We start from the raw sequence: 23935 nt of genomic DNA, 5'->3' as shown, positions 1-23935 counted from the left end.
TCAGTAGACTTTATAAACTTGGTCCAGTTTTATTTTCCACACTCAACGGACGCAGAGACCGAATTGATGCGCGTTCCTGGTAAATTCGTAGGCAGCAGACGATTTTAAATAGGCAATTCGTAACAGAATACATATTCTGGAATTTAAAATACAAATGAGTAGGCTATTTAAATACAAGGATACAAGGATACAAGGAAGTTTATTGTCACATGCATATAGTTACTGGAAGTAAGAAATGCAGTGAAATTATGTCTGGTGTCAGCCTATTTATTGCATTAATGGGGCAGGGGCAGGGACTTACTATTGCAAAGCAGAGTACTGTATGTATGATGTATGTGAGTGATGACAGTGAAGATGTGTGTGTATGGAGGGAGTGGAGCAGTGACTGTGTGTGTGTGCAGTGGGCAGTGTGCTGTAAAGTATGTAGAGGATGTGTGTTGGAGAAGATCCTGTAGACAATGTGCTGTGTATGTAGGGGGCAGTGTGCAGCAAGTATGTAGGGGAGGCTTACTGTAGCAAGCAGTGTGTTGTATGTATGTGAAGTGATGACAGTGATGATGTAAGTGTGTGTGTGTTGGGGGGGTGGGGGCAGAAAGGCTAGGCAATCAAGGACATGGGTAGATGGAGGAGAAATCAAAAATAATAAATAAAATGTTCTATGGAGATGTGCAAAAGTTGGAGAAAGTCAGATATGTGTGTGTGTGTGTGTTCTGACGTGTGATGAAATAATAAAAATAAATAAAAGGTCTGTAGCATAGGGAGAGGGATGTAAAAGTGCTAAAAGTCTTGTGGTGTGTGTGTGTGTGGGGGGTTACTGGGGGGTTGTCCAGCTACTGATGGACATACTGAGCGGTACTGAATCTGAATCAGAATCAGCTTTATTGGCCAGGTTTGCGTAAACAAACAAGGAATGTTTTAGTTATATTGTGCAGCAAATGTGTGTGTGTGTCTGAGAGAAAGAATGTGTGAGGTGTTTGTGTTTATGTGTATGTGTATGTGTGTGTGTGTGTCTGGGGAGGGAGGATGCATGGGGGATTAAACCTGACTAATGCAAGCTGTTTCCGGTTGGCCATTCTTTGGGTTTCTGGTGAGTGATACCCGGAAGTCTGCAAAGGGTGATGATCACTTCTGTGAAGTGATTTAATCAGTCACCTGTCTGAGAACGTAGGTGGCAAAGTAAACGAAATGCATATAAATCCACATGAGTGAGTCTGATTGGGTCTGTACAAACAGCATATGTTCCCAAACCCATGGATTGAGAGGCAACTCAAAGTTATTATATAATAAAATATAATGTGATGCAGAGGAAGAATAACAAGGATGAATATAACATCTGGCAAGTGGAAAGAATGTCATCCATCTGCATAATGTACGCTACAGCCATTGACTTAGATATAATAACACACAGGGTTTTTTAAAGGTAAAGGTCCCCTGAAGAGTTTTTTTTTACTTTATAATAACACATATACTTTTAAATACTCTTATAACACACTCTTTTGGGGGCTTTTTTGCCTTTTATTCAGATAGGAAAGTGAAGACTGACAGGAAGGAAGTAAGTGGGAGAGAGAGATGGGGTGGGATCGGGAAATGACCGCAGGTCAGATTCGAACTTTGGTGCCCGTAGACATTTGGACCTGTAGAAGCTCATGGTATGGGTGTAGCCTGTTGATCCACAGTGCCCCTATAATACTATATTAATAGGGCTTAACACACTTCTGCCACACTCTGAGCAGCTCTTATTGTTTGTAAAACAGCCAAAAGTTTCTGTTTGGGCAAAGTACACTGAAACTTTGTTGCAAAAGACACATATTTAGTTTGTTTATTATTGCGCTTCTCAACTGTGGGGGACCCCTTTAACAGCATGCAGTTAGTCCACTAACCATAAAGAGGGCAATATAATATGTAACACCAACAGCAGCAGAGATGTCAAGATGGAAACAGCACCTGTCCCAGGGCCAGCCATGAAAACAGCAGGTATCCAAACCACCACCAGCCATGTGGACCTGAAACAACTGAGAGTTGGTTCTGATGCTGAAAGTGGGGCCTTAGAGACCGAATTGATGCGCAGCGTTCCTGGTAAATTAAGTAGGCAGCAGACGATTTTAAATAGGCAATTCGTAACAGAATACATATTCTGGAATTTAAAAATACAAATGAGTAGGCTATTTAAATACAAGGATACAAGGATACAAGGAAGTTTATTGTCACATGCATATAGTTACTGGAAGTAAGAAATGCAGTGAAATTATGTCTGGTGTCAGCCTATTTGTGCATTAATGGGGTAAAAGTGCAGTAGAAGGGGGCTGCATGGCAAGGGCTGCATAAAAAAGGTGGGGAGGATTGGGATTGGGTGGGGGCACCAACAAGGAGCACCTAAGAGCAACAGGGGCAGGGAAAACTCCCTTTACCAAGGGAAGAAACCTTGGGCAGATCCACGGCTCAAGGGGCTAACCCAACTGCCAGGGGTCTTGGTGTGTGTGTGTGTTGGGGGATGACAGGGGAGATGGGATAGTGTGCTGTGTATGTGGGGGAGAGGGCAGTGTGCAATATGTGTGTTGAGAAGCTTCCTCATGAGACACAATGTGCTGTGTATTGGGGCAGTGTGCTGTAAGTATGTTGGGGATGTGTGTTGGAGAAGCTTCCTGATGAAATAATGTGCTGTGTATGTAGGGGCAGGGACTTACTATTGCAAGCAGAGTACTGTATGTAATGTATGTGAGTGATGACAGTGAAGATGTGTGTGGGCGGGGGGGAGTGGAGCAGTGACTGTGTATGTGTGTGTGTGTAGTGTGTGTGTGGGTAGGTGGGGGCAGTGTGCTGTAAGTATGTAGAGGATGTGTGTTGGAGAAGATCCTGAAGACAATGTGCTGTGTATGTGGGGTGGGGGGGGGGGCAGTGTGCAGCAAGTATGTAGAGGAGGCTTACTGTAGCAAGCAGTGTGCTGTATGTATGTGAAGTGATGACAGTGATGATGTAAGTGTGTGTGTTGGGGGTGGGGCAGAAAGGCTAGGCAATCAAGGACATGGGTAGATGGAGGAGAAATCAAAAATAATAAATAAAAATACAGGTAGGTTATAACATTTAAATGGGTGGTATTTGGAATACAGTTAGCCTACATAGACACATTTAAAGGATTACATTTTAAATTATTATAACATGAAGGCCAAGACTTTTCAAATTCAAATGCAAATATTATTTTAACCGCACCATGTAGGCCTATAGCCTATGTATCTCTCAGATGGCTCATTTGTCTTTCCTTCTCTGATAGCCTAAATGAAAAACCTCTCAGAGAATGTAGAAGGTAAAATTAGTTTTGTTGCAGTTTAGTTTGGTCATTCTGTATTCTGTAGTGGAATACATTTTAAGTAGCCTGGCTATCCCATTGTGAAATCAAAGTTCAGGGGACTGGCTGACTTTCGGATGCCAAGTGTCCATATCGGCATGCAGAATGTTCAATTCAAGTTATTAAAACAACTGCCATAGGAATCGGTTGCAACACATTTTTTGGTGCTGTCAATTTACAGTATGTGCCACAGCTGACCCTTTCAACAATAAAAACAAAAACAATGCTTGAACGTTCTATTTAGGCCCCAATCTACTTCCTCTGCATTAAGATAATATGGAATGTTAAAAAGGAAGTCTTGTGGGGCCAACTATGATACTGATAATGGAACTCTCTTGAAAGGGTCTATAGAGCCTTTGCGTTTGTCATATCGCACAGTGCTGCTATCTGTATCCATGCCTAAAGCAGCACAATCACCAGACAATGATCATCATGCAGTTTTTGCATAGTTTTTGATTTTGATCACACACACACACACACACACACAAATGTTTAACTGATTATAGGCTACACCATGCAGGAGCACAGAAAAGGCACACCTCACTCACTCTTTTCTGTTTCTATTTTCAGTTTCTGAGCTATGAGGCTGCACTGTCTCTAGAGGACTTTGTGATCAAAAGAGTCACAGCAGAATCACTTTCAGCATCAGAACCAACTCTCAGTTGTTTTCAGGTCCACATGGCTGGTGGTGGTTTGGATACCTGCTGTTTCATGGCTGGCCCTGGGACAGGTGCTGTTTCCCATCTTGACATCTCTGCTGCTGTTGGTGTTACATATTATATTGCCCTCTTATGGTTAGTGGACTAACTGCATGCTGTTAAAGGGGTCCCCCTACAGTTGAGAAGCGCAATAATAAACAAACTAAATATGTGTCTTTTGCAACAAAGTTTCAGTGTACTTGCCCAAACAGAAACTTGGCTGTTTTACAAACAATAAGAGCTGCTCAGAGTGTGGCAGAAGTGTGTTCGCCCTATTAATATAGTATTATAGGGGCACTGTGGATCAACAGGCTACACGCCCATACCATGAGCTTCTACAGGTCCAAATGTCTACGGGCACCAAAGTTCGAATCTGACCTGCGGTCATTTCCCGATCCCACCCCATCTCTCTCTCCCACTTACTTCCTTCCTGTCAGTCTTCACTTTCCTATCTGAATAAAGGCAAAAAGCCCCCAAAAAGAGTGTGTTATAAGAGTATTTAAAAGTATATGTGTTATTATAAAGTAAAAAAAAACTCTTCAGGGGACCTTTACCTTTAAAAAACCCTGTGTGTTATTATATCTAAGTCAATGGCTGTAGCGTACATTATGCAGATGGATGACATTCTTTCCACTTGCCAGATGTTATATTCATCCTTGTTATTCTTCCCTCTGCATCACATTATATTTTATTATATAATAACTTTGAGTTGCCTCTCAATCCATGGGTTTGGGAACATATGAGTGTTTTGTACAGACCCAATCAGACTCACTCATGTGGATTTATATGCATTTCGTTTACTTTGCCACCTACGTTCTCAGACAGGTGACTGATTAAATCACTTCACAGAAGTGATCATCACCCTTTGCAGACTTCCGGGTATCACTCACCAGAAACCCAAAGAATGGCCAACCGGAAACGGCTTGCATTAGTCAGGTTTAATCCCCATGCATCCTCCTCCCCAGACACACACACACACATACACATACACACAAACACTCACACATTCCCTCTCTTTCTCTCAGACACACACACACACATTTGCTGCACAATATAACTAAAACATTCCTTGTTTGTTTACACAAACCTGGCCAATAAAGCTGATTCTGATTCAGATTCAGTACCGCTCAGTATGTCCATCAGTAGCTGGACAACCCCCCAGTAACCCCCCCCCCCCCCCACACACACACACCACAAGACTTTTAGCACTTTTACATCCCTCTCCTATGCTACAGACCTTTTTTTATTTATTTTATTATTTCATCACACGCCAAAACACACACACACACACACACACACACACACACACACACATATCTGACTTTCTCCAACTTTTGCACATCTCCATAGAACTTTTTATTTATTATTTTTGATTTCTCCTCCATCTACCCATGTCCCTGATTGCCCAGCCTTTCTGCCCCCACCCCCAACACACACACACACTTACATCATCACTGTCATCACTTCACATACATACAACACACTGCTTGCTACAGTAAGCCTCCTCTACAAACTTGCTGCACACTGCCCCTACATACACAGCACATTGTCTACAGGATCTTCTCCAACACACATCCTCTACATACTTACAGCACACTGCCCACTACACACACACACACACCACACATGCATACAGTACTCTGCTTGCAATAGTAAGTCCCCGCCCCATACACACATTGTCTCATGAGGAAGCTTCCCCCAACACACATATTGCACACTGCCCATCCCCACATCATATCTCCCCTGTCATACCAAGACCCCCTGGCAGTTGGGTTCTGCTTGAGCCGTGGATCTGCCCAAGGTTTCTTCCTTGGTAAGGAGTTTTCCTTGCCCCTGCTCTTGGGTGCTCCCTTTGTTGGTGCCCCCACCCAATCCCAAATAGCAGCCCTTTGCCACTTAATCTACTAAACCCTCTTTTCACTGCACTTTTACCCCATTAATGCACAAATAGGCTGACAGTAGACATATATGCATTTGACAATAAACTATATGCATGTGTAAATCCTTGTATCCTTGTAGTAAGAAGAGGCCTTTGTACCTTTAGGTCTGTTATGGTTTCCCATCCAATCTTAGGCCCATGTGACAAACATCATGACAATCACCATTCTATTGAGTTCTAATCACATTCCACTCAGAGCCACAAAAGCACATTCTTGATAAACTATCCCGTTAGGGGAGGATATGGGTCTAAAGTGTCCATTATTCTGACAGACAGGTTGTCTGAAGTTTGGCCTAAGTAGCTGTGCTAGACTGATCTGTGCCCCAGACCTCTGCCCGATCAGGGAGAGGACAGGTGAGACAAGGAGCTGTTTCCAAAATCATGAGTCCATGCAGTTCATCGTACCCCTCTCATATTTACATTTCACAATAGGCTATTTCTAAAGAGCTCCAGTAGCTGTGGTTGCTTGAAGGGCAGCTCAACATATAGGATAAAACTACAGACACACAACTGAAAAGACATGTTGGCAGAGACATAGGTCATTCTGTTAGTCAAAAGCCTGCCTTTTTGAGGGGGGGCACGGGCTAGGCCATAGGATAAGTTTATCGTTTTTCCTTTTTGAGCGTGGGCGTTTCACTTCTAAATAAATGCATTAACACGTGTGAAGGAAAATGTAGGCCATCTAGATCAATCATGTAGGTTGTGAAAGTTGACACCTATCTAGGCTACTTTCGGTCTATTGCTTTCAACTGATGATGTCACCGACTTTGAATCACATGACCATTCGTCACGTGTTGCGGTGCTTTATCAGCAGTAGTGGCACAGCACTTCTCAGATTTAGCGCTCTGGCGAGACTTTTAACGTCTGTGTCCTAAAACATTCTGTCAACAACCCCTTTTACACGTTTGAAACTCTAGTGACTTTGACGTTGCTGCGGTGGATTTGCTGTGGGTCCCGTGGGAATACGAGACTGGCTGATTATTGAAAAAAAGGAACAGAACAGACCGACTTGGCTGCTTCGCTAACAATAACAAACGTCTCGCTCGCAGAAGGCACTAGTGGATGACAGCCAGCCTGGTCTTTGTGAGATAGATCAGCCAGGACTTCTGTTCCTATTGGCATTTCTTTACCCGTTTTACTGGTATGTATGAACTGAGATAGCTCTGTAAATGTGATAGCTGTCATGAAAGAGTTGTTGATGGCGATGTGTTGTCCTTCATTGGTTGTTGTTTGTTGGGCGGTTGTAGCAGGACCGTAGTGATGCGAGTCAAATCAAGCGCATTTAGGTCATTCAATGTGCTTTACATAAATAAAAAGCATAGAAAGCCAACAGTCAAAGAATAGTTTAAAAGGTAAAGATCATAATAAAAAAGAAAACATAAAATGCACAAGGTAAAATCATTTAAAAATAAAGAATAATTAAAAGACAAAATAATAGACACAAGGTAGAATAATTTAAAGGCAAATTGTAACTCAGTGAAGGTAGCAGAAGGCATCTGAGAACAGGTCTTTAAGTCTAGATTTAAAACTGGCTACAGTTGGGGCCTTGATGTCTTCTGAACCGCATAGCTAAAAGCTGCTTCACCGTGTTTAGTTTTTACTAACAGGTTTTTCTCCTGAGACCTGAGAGGTCGAGAAGGTTGTGTACCGCTGAAGCATGTATTTAGGTCCTGCTCCATTACTGATTTATAAACAAGCAGTAGTGCTTTAAAGTCAATTCTGTTTCTTACTGGAAGGCAGTGCCGGAACTTAGGAATTGGAATGTGGTCAGTTCTTTTAGTTTTTTGTGAGAACTCTGGCTGCTGCATTTTGTATCACCTGAAGCTGTTTGATAGTATTTTTAGGAAGGCCTGTGAAAAGCCCACTGCAGTAATCAACTCTGCTGGAGATAAATGCATGAGTGAGTTTTTCTAAATCATCTTTGACATCAGCCCTCTAAATTTGGCAATATTTTGAGGTGGTAAAAAGCTAATTTAGTTATTGCTTTCATGTGGCTGTTGAAATTTAGATCACTGTCAATGAATGATTTTTAACAGTATCCTTTGCTTTCAACCCTTTTGTCTCAAGGAGAGTGGCAACCCTAAGTCTTTCCTCCTTTTTACTAGGGGTGTAACGGGACACAGAAGTCACGGTTTGGTTCATACCTCGGTTTGGACATCACGGTTCGGTACGAGTTTGGTACAATGGAGGGAAAAGCAAAACCAAAAATGCAGAAAGCAATTTTTTTTATTGTGCATGTATCAGGCTGTACCACCTAGTGTCATACAGTCTCTTCCCTGAGCTATCTGCAACAGCTTGAAGTGTGTAAGATGTAGGCTAAACAGTACAATAAGTACCCAGACTCCATCTGTAAGTTGTAAACAAAATAAGACAATCAGCTATAAAACTTAAAATAGGCCTACAGCATTATTTCTGAAAGTGCAAATTACATAGAATAATGATTTTTAAAAATCCACTTAAGCAAGACCTTCAACATCTGTGTTTAGTTGTATATGGAAGGGTCTACAATTTGCCTCAGTATTTTCAGTGTGTGTACAGTAATAATCTAGCCTACTAACTGTGAAAATATCACACTATTTTGCCTTCTTTTAAAAAACGAAATTGCTCCTTTCATTTCATAAACAGACTACAACTAGAAGTCACATGACTTTGCCCTTCTACGTTAACTCACTGTAGCATGGTTTGTTTATTAGCCTGGTTAGCGTTGACACTTACTGTCTATGCACTTAACACTACCAGCTCCTCATGTGAGAAGTTACAAGTTACCCCAACATAAAGGTAATTACCACGCGATTTACATGGCTTTCTGTCATTACGAAATCATTTAATTTAAGCCATAGGTTTTTGGCTCATTTGTATGTGTATCCAAAGGCTGGTGAAGCGCAGGGGAAGTTTTTTTTTTTTTTCTCATTTCGGTGATTGGTAGCCTACATCATCTGGGTGATTGCTTCGAACATGTGTAGAATATATTTCCACTCACATACCCAACAACCGCTGAACAACGCCGACACAAAGTTTCTTATCCACCACTCTCTCGCCTGTACTACTGTAACTGAAGTTTTAAACTTGCGAAGAGACCAGCGGATCCTCTAATGTGTGTCGTCACCTTAGTGCTACTATCTGACTGACTCGACCAACGACCTGACAAAAAAAACATAAGCGCCAATCAGAGCTTCAGAGCTAAGGCGAGGCTACAGATTAGCGTTAGGTGTCGCTAAAGAACTCCAGTAACTCTCGCTACTTAACAGTAATTGCGCATGACATTAATTAATACGCACACGAGTTTTATGTTTTTTTATACCGTGTATTCTCCGTGTAAATTCATGCACCGAACCGTGACGCCCGTACCGTTTCGGTTCAATACGAATACATGAACCGTTACACCCCTACTTTTTACCAAATATAATTACTTCAGTTTTGAGACATCCAGTTGTTGATTAGTTTGCGAGATCAAACTGAAGGGATGGCTGGTTAAGTTTGACCCGAAAACCTCACTTCATGTAAAGTCGTGAGTCCAGTCTTATGAAAACAATCCCACTTTATAATGGCCCCATTGCATGATAATGGATTCAGTGTATTTTGGTAGCCTATATGTGGTGATAACCTCAGCCATTTCGCTAGTGCGCTCATTTGTCCAGGGAGTCCTGAGTTGCAGCAGAACGTCATTGCATAGAACTTCTGGGTGAGTTATTTGGTGTCAAGCCGCTGTTCATCTCCTGACACTCGAGATGATAGATTCACTGACTGCAGAGTTGCAGTTGCAGGGTTAGCGCGCGTGTGTCTGTCAGTTATGGTAGGCATTTCAGATCCAGCCCTCGTGTGCATCTTGCCCATGCATTCCACGCACGGTAAAATAGTTGCGTGATAGTCACGCAGCAATGTTAATTATGCCACTTCGAGTGCCCCCGTGACATGAGTTCCTGTTTGTCAGGGGAACTGAACCTGATAAGAATGTTGACATGGCAGTTTGCAGAATGAGCCAAGTCAGCTAAATTATGTAATTGTAGCATCCAGTAATCAGTGCAGGAATGCTTTGTGTGATAAGGTGAAAGCACCCCCTGTGTCCACTGTTCACAATGTATAATTATGTGTTCTCTCCCCCTTCTCTGCTTTTCCACAGGACGTTGTGTCTGTGTGTGTGTGTGTTGCCAGGTTGCTCTAAAGAAGTCGCCCTTTGTGTGCGTCAGGTGTTTGTGTGTGTGTGTGATCCAGGTCCCATCCCTATAGCAATGTTTTGTCTCCATGGTAAAATCTCCTGAACGTTCCTTTAGACCTTGACTCATTGCAGACTGACCTAAGCACCACCCACCCACCCACCCGGTTTGGCCAAAGCCCTCCCTCAGCACCTCTAGTGTGTCTGTGTGTGTGTCTGTTGTCCATCATGTCGCGAGCGGACATGGCTGTGAACAGCGAAGGTGGCGATTGGCGACTGAGTGACGACGCTGGTGAGAGGGCGCGGCTTCTCCAGAGTCCCAGCGTGGACAGAGAGGCGCTGCCCATCCAACCAGAGACCTGCAGGGGCGGGACTTCTGCGGTGGCGGCCGTCTTCATCGTGGTCAATGCTGCTCTGGGGGCGGGGCTACTCAACTTCCCTGCCTCTTTCAACATGGCTGGAGGTATCAGCGCCGGACTGATCACGCAGATGGTGAGAATACACACACACACACACACACACACACACACACACACACACACACACACTCTCAGGTACTCGCCACATACACACACACACACACACACACACACACACACACACACACACACACTCTCTCAGGTACTCGCCTACTCACACATACACACACTCACAAACACTCTCACACACACACACACACTCACACTAAGCACACATACTCACACACACACTCACGCACACGCACTCTCTCTCACACACACACACAGACACAGACACGTTCATACATACACACATACACACTCTTTTATTCTATCAGGTACTTCTACTCTATTTGTGTATCAGGTACATCCTCTCACACACACACACACACACACAAAGAAAGAAGAGAAAATGTACTGCCACATGCACTGATCTGGCCCTGGTCTGAACCAGAGTTTGGCCTTGTGTGAAGGGACCCTGACCTTCAGTGTGTGTGTGTGTGTGTGGGTGGGTGTAAGGGGTATGCTCACACAAGCAATTTTGCTCTTGTGACATCCACACTACTTCCTCTCGTGAGGTTTCCAGTGGGTAGGAAGCATTTGGATCAGCAGTAGGAGTAGACAGACAGACAGACAGACAGACAGACAGACAGACAGACAGACAGACAGACAGACAGACAGACAGACAGACAGACAGACAGACAATAGTCAAATGGGTGTATAAAAAGAATTAATGATGACCTCACTACCTGTTTACAGATCATGATGGTGTTCATTATCACTGGACTTGTCATCCTGGCATATTGTTCACAGGTGAGTATGTATACACACACACACACACACACACACACACACACACACACATACATACACTTGTATACACACACACACACACACACTACACACACTCACTTGCAGCAGTGTGATTAATGAGTGTGTGAATGTGCAGGTCAGTAATGAGGGCACATATCAGGAGGTGGTGCGGGCCGTGTGTGGCCGCTTCATGGGGGTGGTGTGTGAGGTGGCCATCGCCGTCTACACCTTCGGCACCTGCATCGCCTTCCTCATCATCATCGGGGACCAGCTGGACAAGTGTAAGACACAAACCAACACATGCACACACACTGAAAAAATCCCTCAGTATAAAATAGTCAGGGGATGTAAGAGCTGTGGTTTCCAAAGGAATTGCTAGCTTGACATCCAGACCCAAATCAGAAAGATTAAGGGTCTGGCTACGAGTAATGAAAATGGCCCAAATCAAAGGGCGGCACCAAGCATGCATTTGCAAATAACATTATTTGTTATCGCAACTGGATAACACTACGACCACTTCTTTCTTTTCTTTCTTTTCTTTTCTTCCTCTCTTCCTTCTCTGATTGCCTACATTCTGTAAAGCGCCATGATACATGTGTAATGTTTTGGCGCTCTATAAGCACAATAAATTGAAATTGAAATTGACCAATGTTTACTGACTGACAGTACAGCTTCCTTCTAACATGAGAAGGCACCACATTGTTTAGAGGTAGTTAAAGTGAAACAGGTCTAAAACAGTTTCTCTCTCATTCAGGAACTCAACTGCAAGTGTCTGTGTCTGTGTGTGTGTGTAGTGATCGGTGCGATTGCGAAGGAGTCTGAAGCAGTGGTGAACGCTCACTGGTACACTGACAGGAAGTTTACCATCGCCATGACAGCAGTACTGGTCATCCTGCCGCTGTCCATCCCCAAAGAGATTGGCTTCCAGAAGTATGCCAGGTACGACACACTCTCTCTCACACACACACACACACACACACACACACACATACATGCTCCCTGGACTGCCTCTGAGCTGACCTGACGTTTGGAGAGGATCTCTAGAACACTCCCCCTTTCTTGCCCTGGGGTGTTCTATTGTGTTTGCTGCTCTGCTCTGTGATTGGCCAGATATTTTTGTTGTATTGATGTCACTGGCTGACTGGACCGCTCTGTTGTTTTCATCGCAGCGCACTGAGTGTGATTGGCACTTGGTACGTCACCATCGTGGTCATCGTTAAGTACATCTGGCCTGATCCTGAGGTGACCCCAGGGTACATCCCTACCCGGTAAGAACCACATTTTCCATAGTTCTCTCCAGTACTGCCTGGTGCACAAAAGTTTATGGGAATTGAAGTTGAAATCTCATTCTTTTTTGTTTTGTTTTTCAGACCGTCAGACTGGACTGCTGTGTTTAATGCCATGCCTACCATCTGTTTTGGCTTCCAGGTGTGGATTGCCACTGCAGGGAGAGAACAGCACCTGAGATGTGTCTGACTTGAAATGACATTAAGTGTTTGTGTGTGTGTGTGTGTGTGTGTGTGTGTGTGTTTGGTCTTTAAGTACTGCATGTGACTGACTGGATGTCACTGGTTATTGAATAACACACTGTACTGTTTGTCTCCTTGATCTCTTGCCCTCTCTTTTTCTCTCTTTCTCTCTTCTCCCATATCACTCACTCTGCTGTCCCTGCTCCCATATATCTCCCATATGTTTTTATATTCTCTCTCCCTCCTCTCTTATTTTCTTTCTTTCTTTCTTTCTTTCTGCCTTTCTTTCTTTCTCCCTTTCTCTCTCTCTCTCTCTCTCTTTCAGTGTCACATCAGTAGCGTTCCTGTCTTTAACAGCATGAGGAGGCGGGACATAAAGCCCTGGGGGGGCGTGGTCACAGTTGGCATGATCATCTGCCTCTTTGTCTATACCGGCACAGGTGTGTGTGTGTGTGTGTGTGTGTGTGTGTGTGTGATAAAAGCAATTGTGTGTGTGTGTGATAAAAGCAATTGTGTGTGTGTGTGTGTGATCAAAGCAATTGTGTGTGTGTGTGTGTGTGTGTGTGATAAAAGCAATTGTGTGTGTGTGAGAGAGAGAGAGAGATAAAAGCAAGTGTGTGTGTGTATGCGTGTGTGTGTGCGACAGAAAAGCAAGTGTAAGCAAGTTTGTGTGTATGTGTGAGCAAGAGGGAGAGACCGAGAAAGAAAAAGCAAAAAGTGAACAAGTTTGTGTATTTGTGTCTGTGTGCATGTATACATGTGTGTGGGGGATGACAGTCTTATGAGGTGTGTGTGTGTGTGTGCATGTGTAAATGAGTGCTTATAGGTGTGTTGGTGTACTGCATGTTGTATTTGATTAGTGTGTTGTGTTGTGTGAGGTTTTTCATGGTGTACTGCATGTTGTATTCAAGTTTGATGGTTTAAGCTCGTGGGGCGGGGCTTGATTTGCAGGTGTGTGTGGCTTCCTGTCATTCGGCTCCAACGTCAATCAGGACGTGCTGATGTCATACCCTTCTAATGATGTTGCCGTGGCAATTGCCCGAGCGTTCATCGTCATCTGTGTGGTCACTTCCTACCCCATTCTGCACTTTTGTGGCAGGTAAGGGCAGGTGTGTGTCTGTGTCTGTGTCTGGCCGTGTGTGTGTGTGTTACTCATCTGTGCCATTGACACTGAATACAGTGTTTAAAGAAGGACTAAAGAGTAGTGTGTCATACGTAGTGAAGAATGCTATTCAAATTGTCTCCTTAATTCCAAATGGAAACACCGTTGACCGAGTAGATTCCAGTATAGTTAAGAGCAGGTAAAAACTTGAGGCTGGCTTGCGAAAGAAGAGTTCTTTATTCTGGATTTAACAACAGAGTTCTGTAGCTCTGTTGTATGCACAGCACAGCACAGTGTTGCACAGTGAAGCCAAGGTAATGAACGAAGCCCAGATCTAAGATACTAGTTGCTAATTAAAATGCCAGAATATACATTAACGCCTGGGTGAAATTGATTGGGGGTCCAGAACGGTAGTGATATGGCCTTATTCAATCAAGATGTATCATTGGGGAATGATTACGGTAGTTAGGTACACTATTTGCTGTTGTAAGGTGACATTCTGTCTGCTTACAATAAACGTCCTGTTCCCGCCGTTTCTGCGTGTGTGTGTCACCTACACTCTGGAGGGCCCCTAAAATGAGGGTTTCACTATGACTTGGACGGACATATTTTCCCCAAAAGCTACCTTTTATATATGCCTAGAGTATATATCTGCATGATATCAATTTGGATCTGGTAGCTTTGTGAGTTTACAGCTCTTAAATAGACCCCCTCTTCAAAATGAGTTGAATATATATAGTGAGATTTTCATTTGCATGTTGGAGGATCTTCATCAAACCTGGCATTCTTAATCACCATAAAGGCCAGAAGATAGGTATTTTCAATGTCATAGGGTCAAAGGTCACGGTCATATGGAGTAGTGAAGTTGTGATCATGCAAAAATGTACTCCAGACATACATCCAGACAAACCCTCGTGTGTGTGTGTGTGTGTGTGTGTGTGTGTGTGTGTGTGTGTGTGTGTGGGCGTGCGTGTGTGGGCGCGCGTGTGTGTTTAGGGCGGTGCTGGAGGGGCTGTGGCTGCGTTTCCATGGCGAGCAGGTGGAGGTGGATGTAGCGCGTGAGCGACGTCGGCGTCTACTGCAGACGTTAGTCTGGTTCTTCCTCACACTTGTCCTCGCCCTCTTCATCCCCGACATCGGCCGTGTGATCTCCCTCATCGGCGGACTCGCCGCCTGCTTCATCTTTGTCTTCCCGGGTGTGTGACCATCATCATCATCATCATCATCTTGAGAAGGCCATTAGTAGTGATGTGCTGCTCTCTCTGCTTACCCAGTGCTCTATCCTAATAGATGTAAAACAATCTCTCTCTCTCTCTCTCTCTCTCTCTCTCTCTCTCTCTCTCTCTCTCTCAGGTCTATGTTTGATTCAGGCTAAGCTGTCTGAAACTGATGCTAGATCAGCCAGGTAAATCTTACCTTTTTTAACTATCCAAACACACACACTCACTCATGTTTACACATACAGTATGTTATCATAAGCTTTCCTTACGGCCTTGTCTTGTCTTGTCTGACATAATATACACACACACAAATTATCATTATGGAAATTAAATAATTTATTGTTTATCACCTCTTTTTTTTGTCTGCTCTATCCTTGAAGTTGGAATGCTCTGGTGGTTTACGGGATCGTCATGGTTACCCTCGGAGCCTTCATCTTTGGACAAACCACTACTAATTCCATCTACCATGACATCATCGACCATTCTGACGGCTCATAGGCCAAAAGCACTGACCTCATCAACATGCTGCTGATTGGTTGAGGAAGCAGGAACTTCAGAGTAGGACAGTTCACAAAGAGAAGAGGAGAAGAGAGGCATCAGCAGACTGCTGACACACACACACACAAACACAATCTGCATGCAGCATGCCACCCTTTGTCAAATGTCTCATTAATGAAACACACACGCACTAGAGAAGGAGACTGACAACAGAGAATTGTGGCATCAGTTACTTTTTAAACACTATTTATCTGATTTTAATGTTTACTAAAGTGAAGACTAGTAAGTATTAATCCTTTAATAATCCTTTAAGTATTAATCCTTGTCTGGATGTCCAAACATTACAATGGAGGAGGAGGAGTTGCCTTGGGTGTTTTTACATGACTTTTTGACCTCAGGTCCAGCATGTGTTGACCCTGAGCCCTACCACAGTCATCACACATACTGCTCTTTCACCTGTGACCTCTGCACCTATTCATGTGTGAGTGTGTGTGAGTGTGTTTTTGTTTTTGTATAAATGCATTATTTGTAGGGGTTTTCTCCTCCAGGGCCAACAGGAGAATTGGGGTGTGTAATGTACAGCCAAAGTGTGTTTTTACTGAGCAGTAGACTTGACTGAATCATGTTTGTCTAGCGTGGTTGAAAGCCATGGTTTCCCTGGGGAAGGGACCATTATTCATTTTAATCAAAGGGATTTTGTCTTCAGGGGCTATATTTGGTTACCATGATAACCGATAATTATGTAATAATGAGATGAATAGTGATTGGTTAGTTTAGCATTCCGATACTAGTCAGTGGAGGGAAAGTTCTGCTTCCAAACGGGTTGAATGACCTCATTCTTACAAATTATTTGACTGTTGGATGTAAAAGCAATCAGTGGAACTCTCTGGAACGAGTGTCTCAAATCTCGACCTAGGCCATCATGGCCGTGCTGAACATTTATTTTTTATTTTTGTTTTGATGAATGTTAGTCTGCACTTTGCCTTATTTTAACTTGAAACGGTGGTAATGACACACCTGTTGTTTCCCCTCCTTTTTGTGGAAGGAGACTCGGAATCATTGACACTGCAACCCAACCTGTACATCAGTGTTGATACTCAGAACTCTAGTGTATTATTGAATGTGGATGTGAACAAGTATTGGGCCTTGTATTGGTCTAAATGGCTTTACAGTTTCTATGGGAAAAATCTAATGACACTTGAAAGAATAAAAAAACCTGATACCCAACAGTATTGTCTGTCCTTGTTTCAGTGAACATTGGAAAGATTGTGAAATTTGATTTTATGTAGTTGTAGTTATTTGCACTCTCCTTTGGATAATTGTGTGGATGTGTGCAGCATGATAACATTTCTACTTGACATAGCCAAACTTTCCTATTAGAAGCAATAAGCACAGCCTCAGGTGTAATGGACACTATTATACACTAGGTTGTAAAAGTTCACATTACAAGTCTATTCAATTTTAGACCTAGATCACTGAACCAACCTATAGGTACATATTGTGGAAAAGTCCCTTGCCCTGCCCAGAATGGAAAATTAAGGCTCAGGAAACCATGGTTAGCGTTTTAACTTAATTTGTTGATTACAGCTCTTCTCGGGTTAACATGTTACAAATTCTTTATTCTAATATTTTGAGGTACCGGATTTGTGATTTGAGCTGTAAAACTAGTGATTAAATAAATTAAGGCTTGAAATATTTTACTTTCCGTGTAGTTAATCTAGATCAGCGGCCCTTAGCCTACGACATGAGTTTAAAAAAAAATGCATGCAAACTAAACTCAGTTTAATTCGCAATAATGTCACGTTTTTACATGGCATAGGCCTATATGCAGTTGTTTGATTGCACGCATGTTTGCATTTTGCAAGGTCTATTTTCTTACGTCTGTCTGTCCCGCCTTCAACACTTTACATATAGCCTTCAGAAGCGCCAGCAGCCTCAGGTCAGCTCACTTCACTTGATCAGTTCTTGGCGAACGGTAGTGTCACACAAAGTTAGCTAAACTGCTAGAATGAGCAACAAAAAACAAGCATCTTTAGCAGGTCACTGGCCAGAGTGTTCGAGAGCTGCTGCAGAGATTTCTTAGAGAAAAAAAGTCACCGCTGCACATTTTAGTGACGAGGACTGCGTGTCAAAACTCGCTACCTGTGTGGCATATTCGGATTGCTTAATGACCTCAACCTGTCACTCCAGGGGAGAATGACGACTGTCTTTAAACTGGCAGATAAAGGCCTAGTCCACACGAACCAAATCGATCTTTTTTTCCTCCGTCTTCCCTGGAACCTTATCAAGAATATTTGCGTCTAAAAGGATCCATCTCAACACGACACTTCATACCCCAGGCCTATAGGTGCCACTGTGTCTTTACAGAAATTCACCAAAACTTGCGCTTTAAAAACAGACAGAATAGGCTCTGTGGCTTAAATGGCTAGTGCAAGGAAACCAGAATTGTTTGTGTGGACTGATGGTGAACTGTCAACTGTAGCCAACTGTAAAACTAATAAACTTTATTTTACGGTTTGTGAAGGGTGCAGTCCCGTCCTTTATTTGGCTAACGCAGGTAGGCCTACTAATCACCTTTACTTTCTTTGGTTGTAGGATAGTCCGTGATTCACATTAGTTTTGGCCATCACCACAATTAGGCTACTAAACGCAAGGGTTCTAGGCTATTCTGTCGTCACATTTATAATATTGCTATAAAACCTTCGTTAGTAACAGTCAATACTTTTGCCTACATCAAATCGTGCATTCGCATTCAGTGTGCCACCACTTCTCAATGAGACGTGGTCTGGGAACCAAACGTTCATTTTCTCGTATTTGAAAAAAATGCCCAGATCCGTTTATTGGGTGCCACGGATGTCTATCAAATGCGTCTGTGCATAGCTCATCATCGTCTTGCTTCCCCCCCTGTTCTGGGATTGGTTCCCTATCTCAGGCGAAAATTTGCTCCATGGTCTCCAGGCTGCCTTAGCAGCGTGAATCAAATCGCGCGCAAGGCAGCATGGGAACACCCAGGCTAGGCTTAACGTGAGTTCTAAGCGTCTTTGTATGCTTATATCGGATTTCACTCGACTGTGAATGCATGTATATATGTTGTATTTAAAGCCAAGCTTGATCTGTGGGGACGAATGGGGGCGGGGTGTATTTGATATGTTCCAAACAGTAGTGGGGGTTTTGGGAGAGACTGAGGCAGGGCCCTTTCTCTCGCAGCTGGTGCGCGATCACCTTGTTGCGCTTTCAAATGAGTTTGAGCGTTAGGCTACTTCCGATCCTCCAAAGATCCACGGCAAAACAATGAGTGGGTCCGCAACCCATTTGTCAATATCCCGAATAGTCCTAACTTGTCAGCGCAGGAGGAAGAGCAGTTGATCGAAATGTCAAATGACGGTGGTCTTAAGTGTGTGTATGAGGAAACCTCTCTGGCGGGTTTTTGGATCAAACCCAAAGCAGAATATCCCGAGATAGCCGTAAAAGCTCTGAAAACGTTGCTACCATTTCCCACCACTTATCTATGCGAGGCCGGGTTTTCTGCAATGACTGCAACTAACACCAAATTGCGCAATCGACTGGACATTTCAAACACACTGAGGGCGTCACTGTCTTCCATCACCCCCAGATGGAACCTTCTTGTTGCAGGAAAACAAGCACAGGGCTCTCACTGATTATATTCGTAATGCACGTTTAGTTCCCATATTTTGTTAAGCATGTTCACACTTGATAGATGTAGCTTCAAGTTGTTCAATTTTTATAGTTGATTGTTCAATTCTCACTTCAAGTTCACGTTTTTCACATTTTTAAGAGTTCGTTACCTTCACTGTTAACTGGAGCTAGTTCTTTTCATGCGCAACACATATGGAACATGGAAACCCCCCAACCCCCCGGTCCGTGAAAAAAAAAAAAAAAAAAAAAAAAGGGAATCAAACCGGTCCATGGTACATAAAAGGTTGGGGACCCCTGATTTAGATCACATGGGTGTCACTGGGAAAGTAAACTATGGGAAAATTTCAATATCATTACTGAACAGACCATTTGGTCTATTGATGAGCAAGTCAACTGAAGTCAAGGCAACCAAAATCTTTTAGAAAGACATTTATTTTATCAAAAGCTGAGCACATCAAGTCACATTCAGAAAACACAAATCATTCCCTTTACAGCATCCAGTGCTTATACAATCACCTCATTCACAAGGTCTCAAGCCCTTCCTCTTCCTGAGAAAAAGGACCAATCAGTGGACAGGAAGGGCATGAGCAGAAAGTGGTTGTTTGGGGGCAAGCTTAGTAAAGGCCATCTTTCAAGAAGCTCTTCAGCATGGAGAGGGCAGGGCTTGGAGCCCACTGAGGAACCATGTGACCAGCACCCTGAAACAGAGAACATGGAGATCATGACGGGGACAACATGAAGGCCCCGATACTACTCCCTTATTTCTCCCCTCTAATCATCTGTTTGTATGAACTCCTGGCTCAGACTGGAAACAAAGCTGCTTGGGCCACAGCATAATCTGTCCCAGCCAATCAACACATTGCTCCAGGGGCATGGAGGTGGGGAGTCATTCGATTGACTGCTGAGCTCAAATATCAACTCACCAAATTCGTTGACTGCAGCTGCAAGTTTGAGTTGTGGCGGTGGTGTGTGTTTTAAGAGAACTCACCTTCACTGTGAGGAACGTGACGTTGCCAAACATCTGGTAGAACCCTGCGATCTGGCCATCACACACCCAGTGCTGGTATGGAAGAGTAGTCTACAGACACAAAGATTATGAACATGATCAATCTGCACACCCAGTGCTGGTGTGCAAAAGTACTCTAGACATGTGTAGATATGAAGTCCCATTCATAATCTCCAACACCCTACACATGCACGTTCAAACCCACAGGAGCTCTGGCAGGACACACGTTAGTGCAATCACACGGCGTACGCTTACCTTGAATCCAAGCTGTTCCACAAACCACTGATCTCCGAGGAAGTTGCAGGCCATGTCCGTGTCGCCGTTGTAGACCAGTGCTCGGACGCCGAGTGACAGCAGCTTCTCATACACACCCTTCACCGTCTGGTAGACCGTGTTGTACTGACGACCCACTAAATCACTGGACGGACACGCGCACACACACACACAGGACAATTACGATGAACTGCAGCCTACCAGCAATGCTCAATGTGCCTACCATGGGGCAGCCGAGTGTGCCACAGGAGGGTACATGTCCATGTTCTGCCTGAAGACAGAAAAGTACTATGAACAAGACACCCCTGAGGAGGATTGTGGAGCCATTTGCTTTACTGCAGACATCTGGTGGTAGTGTGTTGTGCATACCTACAGGCGTCTAGCAACATGTGGGTGTGTGCACACACAAGCACCAAGTCCAATGGTAACAGTGTTGGGGGTGTGTGTAGATGTACCATGGTGGCAGTGTGTCTGGGAGTGCGAGTGTGTACCTGCAGGTGTCTCATGGTGCCATTGTCTCTGGGAGTGCAAGTGTGTACCTGCAGATGTCCCATGGCGACAGTGTGTCTGGGAGTGTATGTGTGTCTGGAAGTGTGTGTGTACCTGCAGATGTCCCATGGTGGCAGTGTGTCTGGGATGTGCAGGGCCTTCCTCACATCTACCCTGTTGAGCCAGTTCATCTGAGCTGTGCTGTTGATGCAGGGGGGGACCTCGCCCAGAGTCGGAGTGCTGCTCAGCAACTGCACACACACACACACACACACACACACACAAAATGGAGGGTCCACCTCAGGAACACCTCTTACAGAGGTCACAAAGTCTCTACTAGCGGTACTTCATGCCCTTACGTTATTGGCCTGCCAGTGCTCCCTGTAGCTCTTGAACAGGTGGGACATGGTCCTCTGATAGGCTGTCTGGGATCTGGCTCCGCCTGCACAGTCCAGGTAGAGCGCATACTCATTCAGACCAGACTCGTACACGATCCCGAACGCCCGGCCCACCTGAGAGACACAGAAACCTAGTTGAGGTGCGCACATAAACACACACATATCAAACTTTTTAAAAATCATGCAAAGCAGCTCTGCCCCACACACAGCATTACCGAGACGGAGCAATCTTCTTTTGAGTTGTTGTAGAAGTTACAGACACCATCTTTACAGCAATTGTCATTCAGGTCACGCCAGAGACTATGAGGAGACACAGAAAAATGATGAACAGCGACCAGGATGCCCATCAACACCAAGAGCAAGAGCAGTGACTGGGTTTCTTACTCCTCTCCGAACAGGCCGTGGTAGTAGCCGAAGTAGATCAGGGACTGGTCATTCAGGGCAAAACTGCTGAGACCATTGCCCACAGCAAAGCCCTGCGGGGAGGGGAGCACACACACACACACTTTCAATCAATCTTTCTTTCTATGCAGAGAAAGAACACAAGGTGTTTAAGAATAGCATATGAAAATGGCATAAGGGGGGGGCAGCATATAAGGGTACGGTGGGGGGGCAGCATATAAGGGTACGGTGGGGGGGTACATACAAGTAAGGGTACATGTGGCCCCGCTCACCCTGAAGTTGAGCTTGATGGCCCCCTCTGTTGCCACTCGCAGGCTGAGCGTTGGAGCATAAATTCCCCCGTAACTCTCCCCGAAGATGAAGAAGTCATTCTCAGTGAAGTTGGGGAATTTTGTGAAGAAACTCTGCAGCGCCAAATAGTTATCATCCGCAACCTGGTGACCACACAGCATTTAGAAACCCACAACTTACAGCATTTAGGGATCTACAACACCAGGACAGAACACTGAGATCTAAAACTTAAAAAAAAAAAAAAAAAAAACATTACAGGTTGTGTGACAACCCATAAGTGTGGGATTTCTGAAAAGGGTGTGGTAGAAGTGAGCGAGTATCACCTGGTCATCGTTGGTTTCATACTTCTGGTCATCGGAGTAGGAATACCCAACCCCAGCAGGGGACTCCAGGTACAACATGTTGGCCACCAGGTTCCAGCTGTAGGAGTTCTCATACAGCGTGGCTCCATCATCATCCACACACACACACACACACACACACAGGACCTCACTTACTGATTGATGGGTGGGCTATACTCTTGTGGCGTGTTCATTCAGCATGTGTTAGCATACAAGTTTGTATACGGTATGTGTTAGTTTGCACGTTTGTGGGGGTCCGCTCACATGGAAAGGGCCGTTCTCAGAAAGAAATCCATCCAACGAGCTGCAGCCAGGCCCACCATTGAGCCAGAGGACGACTGGGTCTTTGAAAGGGTTTCCCTGAGAGGTGACAAACCTGACACACAAAGTCCTGAAGTCAGCAGATCAGGAAGACCTGTGGCTGCAAGTCAGCTGACAAATGCAATAAACTACGGTCCTGAACCAGCAGGGTTCAAAGCACAACTAACATTTCTTTAAAGGCGTGATACGAGTCTTTTTTTAGGGGTGTTTTCATTCCATGTCTCCTAATGTCGCAATTTGCACAAATGGATTGACAACGTTGTGCAATGTCCGTCTCAAATCGCGTTCCTATGGAACACGCAATCTGCTGATTTAACCCCCCTTGAGCAACAATTGTTGCAAGTTCCCATAACCACCTTTCCGCATTACAGGCTGCAGTGGACATATTGCCCATGCCCACCGCCACTTCAATAAGGAAGTGCACTAGACGAAGCTGCAGGTTGAGGCAATATACATACAGCAAAACATGACCACGACAAATTACCAGCACCGTAGTATGCTCGCAGTTTGCCCTGGAACTCACCAGTAGTGAAGGAACTTCCCAGGACTGGCCTGCAGGTAGCCGGACCACTGTCGGTAGCTGGGTTTAAACTTCATGCCAGGCAGCTCGAAAACCTCATCCGGAGCATAGAGTGCCTGGGCGCCGTACACAAACACGACGAGAAAACACAGCAAGCTGTACCGACACATCCCGACCTGATCCCGCCTAGAGGGGCAAATCCAGTCGGATGGAAACGGGAGACAATCTGTGGTTAAAATAACTTCCTGGCTGCGACCGGCGGATACCGTGGAGACGTAAGTTCTGGTTCAGCAGCTGTAGTGAGAAACGGGAAGTCATATGACTTAAATCGGTCATGTGATTAGGCCCGGCTGTCAGGAATTATATGAAATTAGTCCAAACAACCAAAAGCACAGCTGTATGGGGGCTGTTAGTTAGGCTAGTCTCCAATAGTCTCCTCCTAGTCTCCAATACTGTTTGCAATGTAATAAAATTACATCCAACAATGCCTAAAAAATCTAAACAATTGAAAAAGGGGCGTGTCCTGCTATGGATGGATGGTTGA

At 44.3% G+C, this 23935-nt stretch overlaps 2 protein-coding genes across 3 annotated transcripts; one reads left to right on the top strand and one right to left on the bottom strand.

Moving 5' to 3' along the window:
* The first annotated feature begins 6771 nt into the window (after positions 1–6771).
* slc38a7 (solute carrier family 38 member 7) lies at positions 6772–16920 on the top strand. Of its 2 annotated transcripts, none has more exons than XM_048231986.1 (12): positions 6772–7121; positions 10101–10625; positions 11351–11404; positions 11541–11685; positions 12199–12343; positions 12574–12672; positions 12775–12832; positions 13199–13313; positions 13825–13972; positions 14972–15061; positions 15329–15380; positions 15576–15717. In XM_048231986.1, exons 2-11 carry the CDS (start codon positions 10362–10364, stop codon positions 15348–15350), a joined length of 1140 nt encoding a protein of 379 aa, XP_048087943.1. In that variant the 5' UTR covers positions 6772–7121; positions 10101–10361; the 3' UTR covers positions 15351–15380; positions 15576–15717. The 2 variants fall into 2 exon arrangements, with proteins under 2 accessions (XP_048087943.1, XP_048087942.1); XM_048231985.1 differs by having other exon boundaries at positions 6774–7121; positions 14972–15171; positions 15576–16920.
* Positions 16921–19949: 3029 nt separating this feature from the next.
* On the bottom strand, positions 19950–23709 carry si:ch211-122f10.4 (cathepsin A-like). Its single transcript, XM_048231449.1, has 11 exons — positions 23395–23709; positions 22816–22926; positions 22533–22671; positions 22191–22352; positions 21901–21992; positions 21732–21816; positions 21478–21630; positions 21233–21369; positions 20612–20774; positions 20339–20428; positions 19950–20048 (listed from the first exon to the last, which is right to left on the bottom strand). The coding sequence occupies exons 1-11, from the start codon at positions 23559–23561 to the stop codon at positions 19965–19967; spliced, it is 1383 nt and encodes a 460-aa protein (XP_048087406.1). The 5' UTR covers positions 23562–23709; the 3' UTR covers positions 19950–19964.
* Between the last annotated feature and the right edge of the window lie 226 nt (positions 23710–23935).

Source organism: Alosa alosa, chromosome 21 (assembly GCF_017589495.1).
Source record: "Alosa alosa isolate M-15738 ecotype Scorff River chromosome 21, AALO_Geno_1.1, whole genome shotgun sequence".
Classification (NCBI taxonomy): Eukaryota; Metazoa; Chordata; class Actinopteri; order Clupeiformes; family Clupeidae; genus Alosa; species Alosa alosa.
Note: the sequence above shows the minus strand (reverse complement) of the source record. Positions and strands in the feature narration are given on the sequence as shown.

Bases quoted from the DNA above. Each gene is read 5' to 3' on its own strand.
- slc38a7 (XM_048231985.1), top strand. From the start codon at position 10,362: ATGTCGCGAGCGGACATGGCTGTGAACAGCGAAGGTGGCGATTGGCGA. The intron at 11,405-11,540 runs GTGAGTATGTAT...GTGAATGTGCAG, and splicing joins TCCTGGCATATTGTTCACAG to GTCAGTAATGAGGGCACATA. The intron at 12,344-12,573 runs GTACGACACACT...TTTTCATCGCAG, and splicing joins GGCTTCCAGAAGTATGCCAG to CGCACTGAGTGTGATTGGCA.
- si:ch211-122f10.4 (XM_048231449.1), bottom strand. From the start codon at position 23,561: ATGTGTCGGTACAGCTTGCTGTGTTTTCTCGTCGTGTTTGTGTACGGC. The intron at 21,370-21,477 runs GTAAGGGCATGA...GTGTGTGTGCAG, and splicing joins AGCACTGGCAGGCCAATAAC to TTGCTGAGCAGCACTCCGAC. The intron at 20,049-20,338 runs GTGAGTTCTCTT...TCTCTGTTTCAG, and splicing joins TCACGTTCCTCACAGTGAAG to GGTGCTGGTCACATGGTTCC.